The sequence below is a fragment of the Carassius carassius genome, chromosome 28, assembly GCF_963082965.1.
Source record: "Carassius carassius chromosome 28, fCarCar2.1, whole genome shotgun sequence".
Classification (NCBI taxonomy): domain Eukaryota; kingdom Metazoa; phylum Chordata; class Actinopteri; order Cypriniformes; family Cyprinidae; genus Carassius; species Carassius carassius.
The window spans coordinates 10548667-10558097 of record NC_081782.1 but is presented as its reverse complement, the minus strand read 5'-3'; the positions used below and the strand labels follow the sequence as shown (position 1 = coordinate 10558097).

Here is a 9431-nt window from a genome sequence, read left to right as displayed (position 1 = left end):
AACATTCTTCAAAATATATTCCTTTTTTTGTTCCACAAAAGAAAATCATACAAAGTTGGAAGAACACGAGAGTGAATAAAAAATGACAACATTTTCAGACAATAAATTTTTTCGTACGTTTACATGCTTTTTTTAACATCAGGTTGACAGTCATGGACATCACAGAACTAACTGGACATTAATAATATCATATGTTATCTGACAATATTAAAATATGTATATTAAAAGCATGCTAAATATACTTAAAATACATAGAAAATGTACACTTTTTAAGGACAGCTAATGTTTTATAAGAAAGTATACTGGAAGAACATGAATACAAAATACTCTAATGCCCCCTAGTGACAAAGGGTCAGTGTGACCATCATGGCAATACAATGTCAGTATCTTTGGTTAAAATCCATATTAAATATACTCTCTATAAAAATAGGTACTATAATTCTTTGTAGCTTACATCCAGACATCTATAATCTAATGCCAGGTCTTTTATGATTATCAAAAAACCGCAGATTATTCCCATGTTTTTAAGTGCACCAGTCTGCGGTCATTCGCGCTACCAATTGAAATGACAATAATGATTGTTATAAACCCTTGTACCCATCCCTTCCAAGTCAATTTCCTGATAATCAGCTTATTACATGTAGCCTTGAAACAGCAATACTTTGAAAGTGCCAAAAAACCTTTGCTTATACTCGTTGGAAAATCAGCAAAATGTATTACTAACAGTTGGCTTTTCATATTAAACTTAAAATAGGAGAAAGAGGAAAAAAAAATTAACCAGTTAATCTTAACTGTATATGCCATACTGTTTTGGGTAAGACTTTCTCTTTTTCTAAGAAATTATTACTTTTATTTAGCAAGTGTGCATTGAATTGATCAAAAGCTGTAGTATCTTTTCTATTTCTAATTTTTCTAATTAATATTTCTACATTTCTATTAATCAAAGAATCCTGAAAAAATGTTTCCACAAAAAAGCTGCATAAGCGTTTTCAACGGTAATAAGGAGAAATTAGAGATTTCTGAAGGACCATGTGACACTGAAGACTGGAGTAAAAGTCAGCTTTACAGGGTAAAAATTACATTTAAAAAATAAATTAAAATTAAAAATAGTTACTGTAAAATTACAGCTTTTTAACCAAATAAATGCAGCCTTGGTGATTAAAAGCATTTTTTCAAAAACATGAAAAATTCTTCCTGACCCTACATTTTTAAATGGTAAACAAAAAACAACAACAATATGGATATGACTAACCCAGTCTGATCTCATCTTCAGGTCATCTGTGACGCTGAGTGTCCGTCCATCAGGCACAAATCTAGCTATCAGCTAATTAACAAAAGACAAGTGCTGAATGATTTATACTGAGAAAAAGGTCGGCTTAGGCAACAACTATTAATACTATGTTTGTATAAGCAAATACAAGAGTCGTCCGTTCTCCGGTTTGAAACCTAAATCAAATAAAGAACACATTTTGAACTTGAACTTTGAACTCTCTTCCAACCCAGGTGAAGATGTGTGGCAGCTGCGGTGGTTCTCAAGAGGAGCTGAGGGTCTGTGTCTCCTCCTCGTCTCCTTGCTCGTCTGGATCAAGGATTTCCCATGTGGAGCTGGATGTTGGAAGGCCGGAAGGCTGAGAAACAGAGCTCCAAGTAAGACTGGATGGCGTAAGGAAACCAAATCTAAAATTTGAATCAGAGGAGATAAGTGAGCTCTTAATCACTTATAGAAGAATGACAGAGGGGGATTTCTTCTGTACTGTAGGAAGTAGTTCAGTAGCTAGTCTGAGATTACGAAGCCAAAGAGCGAAATGTGATCAAGAGATCTCTAAAATCAGCTTAGGGTTTCACCAAGAACATATAGTATGAGTGCTGCCAAGAGGCAAAATATACAACACAAATTACTACACAGAAAAGAGAGTGGATGCCCTATAAACGTTTTATTTAAAAAGTCTCATTCTTTTTACCAACATACATTTTAAGGGAAAGTTTGAGAAGACTATGCAATCCAACCTGTCCCGCAAACTTCACTGAAAAAAATGTCTGTTATGTAACGCAAAAATGTGGTAAAAATGTAAACAAAAAATGTGCATTTAAAAAAACGTCTATGTGTAAATCTATTTAAGCAGTAAAAGAAAAAAAAAAGTAAACCAAAAAATGTAAATGTAAACATAAGTGATAACATCTAAAAAAAAAATAAAAATAAAAATTTAGGTAATGAAATTCTATTTATTCCTGAATATTCTTTATTATGGAATCATTATTCAGAATGAGTCATCATTAAATTAAACAACTGAAAGTAATTTTAAGGATAAAATCAGGTAGATTTGCTTCTGAGTGTAAGTTTAGCAGCAACATCTTTTATACAACATATTTTAACTGCATTAGCGCTAAGAGGAATTTCTGCTGTTGCTTAAACTACAAGAACAACTAAATCTTTCACACTCACAATGTATTTATTGTTTCTAAGACTGACAGCTTATCCTATAGCCCAATATTGCTGAGACCAGTTTTCAGTGAAGTAGCTTAAGTAGATTGTCATGCTTAAACACTAAAGAGCTATAGCACGAACGTGTTTAAGTGTGAATGAACTCACAGTTTTCTGATGCGTGAGCCATGGGGTCTGTTCTCAGTGCTGTCAGTGTCATTGTCTTCATTTCCACTCCTCTCAAACAAAGGACCATCTGTCTCATCTCTGTTAAACACAGCATTATTCACATGGGCTGTAAATATAAACCGGTATCTTTGTGGCTTGCACTCACATTCTACATTCACTAACGGGTATGCCAAGCATTTTAGACTTTATGACGGTCCTCTGCTTCTTTATGGTAGAGCGCACGGCATCCAGTAAGAACCCTGGGCATCTCTCATCATTCAGGATTTCCCTAATGAAACAAAGAAATGTGTGTCCAGATTGAGGCAGGATGTTGTGATAATAGACAAGGTTAGAATGTGTCACGAACACAACTGTCTCACCTTTGGTAATATGCAAGCTCCTCTTTGACCAGAAACAGATTGGCCTTCAACTCGTTCTTTTCAGAAAGCAAGTCTCGTACTTCCTGCTTTGTAAAACACGGTCGATTTGGATCCTTCAAATCAATGATCATCTTATCTGTGAGGTCTATGGCTGTACTGCTCTGAAAGAAGCAAGGGTGGATTATATGAGTTGAAACTATAAATGTCTGACTTGGGCACAGCTGATAATCTGTTTAGACAGTTTGGTAACATTTAACAGTGTTCATGGTGCACATTTTCCAAGCTAAAATAATAAATCTCTGAACTAGTAACAAAAAGTGTGGTACACAGTGTTGCCTAAATAAGTGATTTCATAAGAAACATTCAGATTTAAACTTCAATTAAGTTAAAGTTTAAAAATGATTAATAAATCATGAAACATTTTAATATAAATATTAATTAAACGTTTAAAATAAAATTGAAATAATCTGTTAAGATAAATTAATTAAACTTAAATAATAATTACATTTAAAAGAAGATAAATATTACAATAATAGTGCTTTAATAATGAATAAATAAAAAAACTAAAAGTTGAATATATTAATATAAAAATTATTTGATGTAATATTTAAATATAAAAAACAGTTTCTTTTCTAAATAATAATACAGATTTAGTTCAGTGTATTACTTAATATTTTAACTAATACATTGTTTTAATATTTTAAGTTATTTTTAGAATTGAAATCATCTCTGTTAAAAAATAAATTAAATTAGAATTACATTTAAATTAAGATAAATGTTAAAATAATAATGTTTTAATAATAAACAAAACAAAATGTTTAATATTAATATAAAACGCGATTTAATACAATATTTAAATATGAAATAATTCTACCTAATTACCTAATATTTTGCATTAATTACTAAAAGCTTATTTCTGATCATTGTATTTATCTCTGTTAAAAATATTCTGACAAGGTTTTAATGTTGGAATTTAATGTTGGTCCCAAAATGTTTGTATGCTGAAGGGGAGTTGTGCACAAACATGTCCTTTCCACTCAAGTGAAGGCAAATGTGACCTATATATGCTTCATCCAACCAACCAAAGCGGAAATTAGGCCCTGTGCTAGGGCAAGAGGAACATACAAGCTTCTGCCTGATTATGCCTTTAGGAAATACACGAAAACCAATGAGCATAAGTGTAATATTAATGTGAGTAACCGTTTCAGCAGCAGTATGTACGCTGGCTCTTTCTAATTGTGAGTTCAGGCGCTCTATCTCTTTCTGTTTCTCGCACAGGTCGGCCTCCAGGTCGGCCCTCCTCTCCACTGCGCTCTTCAGCTGAGTCTGTATGATGTTCTGCTTGTGTCTGAGCTCTGCGTTTATCTTCATTAGTCGCTCCTGCTGCTCCTGGAGCTGAAAAAACATGTTAAATAACAGACGCATCAACTCAATGAAAATCATTTATAAATGTATACATGTGCAATGGGTTGAACTTAAATTATTAAGTTATGTCTTAAGACCAAATTATGAATTAATGTTCATTCGGTTCATTTCTCTATGCAGCAGGCAACTGTACCGGTCTGGCCAGTTTCAAAACCAAGGCAAGGCAAACATAACACATGAAAAGGCAACCACAGCTATATGCCTCTGATGCAATTCATGAGCAACTATATTTTGAAACAGATTGACACACTGTTGATGCCGTGTTCCAAATTCAACAAAGATAGTTGCTAAACTAGGTCAGACGAAGAGTGACAGTGCAGTCTGTTTTATAAAAGAAATATTGAAAAGATTTGAACATTTTCAGAAAGAAAACACTTCATAATGTTTTTTTTTAAGTTGTTGTTTTTTTGCACATATAATTTTGCTTTAATTTTAAGTGCATTATTTATTGTCTCTCTAAAAATAGCCCATGGTTCAGATTCATTTGAGCAACTCAGTACAGTTATATCAGACCCATACCGCTTCCACTTCCTTGGACATGCTGGAAATCTCCTGCACTTTCGCTCTCAACTCATCACGTTGCTTATCCACCACTTCCTTCAGCTTGAGCATTACCTCTCGTTCCTGACGCTGTGTGCGGTCTAGAAAAAGGAAGCAAATGTATGATCATATTTTGAAATAGTCTACACAAACAGTTTTCTAAGATGAGAATGATAAAAACTAACAGCATTCCTGACTACTGAGCTGACAGTAATAAATGAAAGCGAATAACCCCGGCTTTATCCAGTCTGAAATATAACTCAGAAAATTTGAGCTTATATGCTCTGAGAAATTGTATTTCTCTGACATATGGATAGAAATAGCATCTTATTTGAGAGATCTCGTGATTTTTTTAAAGCACAAGCAATTACATTTTTAACTTTATACTGTACATAACAATGAAAGTAAATTAAATTGGTGCAACAAGGAAAAACCATTTAAGACTTTGGATAAATATGAGCTTAAAAATAAACTTTTAATGATGATGTATGTAATGACAAATGTGTTATTTGTATTTTAAGAAAATTACCCAAAATGTATTGCATATATCTTACTGTGAATTAGTCAATTTAGTCAGTAATATAAAATTTCAGACCTTTTTTAAAATCAACTGCAACAACAGATGCACAAAACCAAGTGCCACCCTACTTTTTTTCCTTTTCAATAATTTGTAAAACTCAGATGTCACAATAAAAAAGAGAAGATCTGTCGCTAATGGTATATCATTAAAACTATCGCTGTCAAACGATTAATCGCGATTAATCACATCCAAAATGAAGGTTTTTGTTTACATAATATATGTGTTTACTGTGTATAGTTATGATGTATATATAAATACAAACACGTGCAGGTATATATTTAAGAAAAAGATGTTATGTTTATATATTAAATATATTTATATATAACATAAAATATAAGAATATGAATATATAAATGAATATACATGTAAATATTTTCAAAATATATACTGTGTGCATGTGTATTTATATTTACTTAATAAATATACACAGTACACATATATATTATGTAAACAAAAACGTTTAATTTGGATGCGATTAATCACGATTAATAATCTGACAGCACTTATTATTAATACGTTTGTTGAATTGATATTACATTTTTAATTAAATGAACAATTTATTGTTTTAATTTCATGTGTTAATTAACCATCAGGTAATTTTACCTTCTTTGGAGTGTGTGCATTGTAAACGGGCAAGAAGCTCCTGATTTTCTTCCTTGAGCTGTTGCACCTGGGACTGTAACACTTCTACGGTTTCCTTCAGTTTCTTCTCTTTCTGATGCCAGTCCTTAAGGGGGAGAAATCAAAACACAATCATTGCAAAAATCCTTTAACACCACAAACACATTACCAGGTGTCACCCTGACCTTAGTTTCAAAAGCCTAACCAATTTAACAGGTCCCTGGAGAACACAGTGGCTTGTAAATCATTCATGTATTCATGTAAATATGCAGGACAGAAAACTAGGCATCCTATTATTTGACTTTGACATCTTGTTTGTAAATGAAATTAACCAATAATGATTTTGAAATTAATAATTCATTTAGGTTATTGTGTTTATTATATAGCTTGGTGTAGATTTTTAGACACGAAAATTTGAAGACTTAAATGCTTTTTTTTATCATCCAGTGAAATTTCTTCTATTACAACCCAAAACACAAATTTATATATATATATATATATATATATATATATATATATATATATATATATATATATATATATATATATATATATACACACACAAACTTATTAATATAATAATTTATAAATAATTGTAAACAAAGTTATACATTTTTTATCAAATTAAAAATACATATATCTTAAAAACCTATATATTGATTTTGTTTAGTGATTTATTAATAACGTGTTTTTTACGATTTGGTTAATCGGTCGGACTAAACGATTCAATGACTCGTTCATAACACAAAAGATGTAACTTGTTGCCACCCACTGGCATATTTTTATCCTGCTTAAGGGCTCATAGTCACTCATAGAAATCAAGCTCAAAATCCCCACCACTAATGGATAGTACATAATCATAATGTTCTCCAAAATGACATTTATTGAGACCGGAAGTGCCCTCTATTGGCATTTCCTAGAATCGATCAACGTGTCAGGATTCGAATCAAAAGTCCATCTGGATTATAGGAGTTATCCTAGAGTTCAATTCTGTCCACACAACAGCTCCGCCCATGACATTAAAAACACATTTGTTCGATAACATAATTATCAAGACATCTGAAACGCAGTTTTATAAGCCAACGTAGTCTTGCTACAGTAACAGGGTTGACATGTCGACCATGTTTCTTACCCCACTCTCTGTAACGTTACTGTTGCTGGACTCATCGCACTCCTTCACGTGTCGTTTCTTCTGTTGCTGTATCTGTAATGTCTCAAACGCCTTTAATAGTTCCTCTTCCTTACATTTATGAGCTTGGTTTCTTGCTGCGAAACTCTCCAGGAGCTCTAACACTTTTACTATATGAGACACCAGACCCTCCACACTCGACTTCCCATAGCTGTCGATGAGTTTCTCCACTTCTGCCCCCACCGCTTTAGCAATTTCATACACATCGTCCACGGTCATGGATGAAAACGTCCTCTCGAAACAAGAATGTGCCTTGACGATATCGTTTTGGTTTTCCTCGACGGCTATCACGCAAGTCTCCATAATGCACTTGAGATGAACTTGAATTCGAACAGCGATAATTGAATCTCCTCTTGACAGTCAAATCTTAACATACGTTCAGAACGAACACAGACATTTTTTTGTTTCACTTTTAAACACATGCATTTCGCTTCAGTTTTTGTAACTACATCCTTTGTTGATACGCTCCAGTAAACACGAATGAACTATAAAACCGTAAAGAGTTGCATGTCATAACATGAAGTTACGCCCACGTCACGACCATTTGGATCAATTATGGCCGTGCATGTTTGCACACATAGTATTCTTATTATAAAAAGTAGCTGAACAGATATACATCTATATGCCACGGTTGTTCCCTCCTTCTTTTCTGGCCAATGCAACCTGAGTGCTTTAATAGCTAGAACATATGGCAAGCTGTGTTAACATTCAAACTAACAAGCATCTGTTACTAGTACTTTTTAAAAAAATTATTACTAGTTAAGTCTTTTTCAGTTTCATATGTAACTACTCATTAAATACTAGTAGTTCCAATAACAACTAGTATCTCTCTGACACTATATACCCTTATTATTACCAGTGAAATTTCTTGTTTTATTTTAGGTACACGTGATTTTTGTAATGTCATATGCAATTAATTAAAAAGACAATTAATCAGTACTACTTTCATAGTAAAAATAAAAATCTTCACTAGTAATGACATACTAAAAAAAATCAAAAGTTAACTTGCGAGAATTTGGACTCATCTGCCTCTAGGTGACTGGAAAAATATTTAAGAAGTTTTACAGTGAAATCAAGGCAGCCGTTATTGCTCTCCTGTCCAAGGTCATAGGAATCGGAAGCGAAACTCCATTCAGATAATCCAGCAGAAACAGAGCTGATCGATAATGGCAATAAAGAAAATGTACTTTGTTCGTTTCTGTCGTCAGTGGCACTGCATTTATGGATCTCAAAACACATAAAAGGAATAGTTCACTCAAAAATGATATCATTTCTCACCCTCATGTCATTCCAAACCCATAAGATCTTTGTTCATCTTTGGATGACGCTTTCCTGATGTCATTTGTCACGGTAGCATACATTAGGCATGTTCAGCTTGAAGTGCCGCTACACAGATTGATCAGTGTATGACACCAAGTACTGCATGAGCGATAAGAGAGCAGACAGTTCGTTATGTATCGCAGTTTGTCATAGACTGATCATGCTGAGCAGTGACACTTCAAATTGAACGTGCCTAATGGCGGAGGGAGGCGAGGGATGAGTGCAAGTAATTAAAAATGCTCCAACTACTTTTAAAAGCCGACATCTGGGCACATTTATGCTTTTATGAACAACCTGGTAAGCACGACTTGGAGACAGTTGGGACAGTTCATATATCATGCTTGTATTCACTGACAAAATTGCATACATTAGGTAAAAACAAAAATTGAGGATGCAGTGCATCATCAATGCATTGTGATGCTTTATGATATCTAACGGAACCGTTGACTTGATAATCGTAATCGAACCAAACTGCCCATGTGACATCACTGGTTCAACCTTAATTTTATAAAGCTATGAGAATACATTGTGTGCACTTTTCCGTATGACTTTAACAAGCAACCACAACAGTACCGTGACCAGAACCCGTTGTTTTTGCTGACAATATTTTTGTGCATCAAGCATTAGTCACAATGCACTGCCATTAGGGCTGGGATAAACGATTATTTTTTAAACGATTAATCTAGCGATTATTTTTTTCGATGCATCGATTAATCTAACGATTAATTTTTCCAGACCGATTTGATTTCGATTATCTCCCCATTAATTGACTACTAACAATTTATA

General features: G+C 33.3%; 1 protein-coding gene across 1 annotated transcript; it reads right to left on the bottom strand.

The window, feature by feature from the left end:
• Window positions 1-295: 295 nt before the first annotated feature.
• On the bottom strand, window positions 296-7953 carry LOC132107919 (RILP-like protein 1). The gene is made up of 8 exons (XM_059514273.1): window positions 7269-7953; window positions 6119-6242; window positions 4915-5036; window positions 4171-4365; window positions 2971-3131; window positions 2757-2879; window positions 2591-2689; window positions 296-1677 (listed from the first exon to the last, which is right to left on the bottom strand). Exons 1-8 carry the CDS (start codon window positions 7626-7628, stop codon window positions 1533-1535), a joined length of 1329 nt encoding a protein of 442 aa, XP_059370256.1. The 5' UTR covers window positions 7629-7953; the 3' UTR covers window positions 296-1532.
• Between the last annotated feature and the right edge of the window lie 1478 nt (window positions 7954-9431).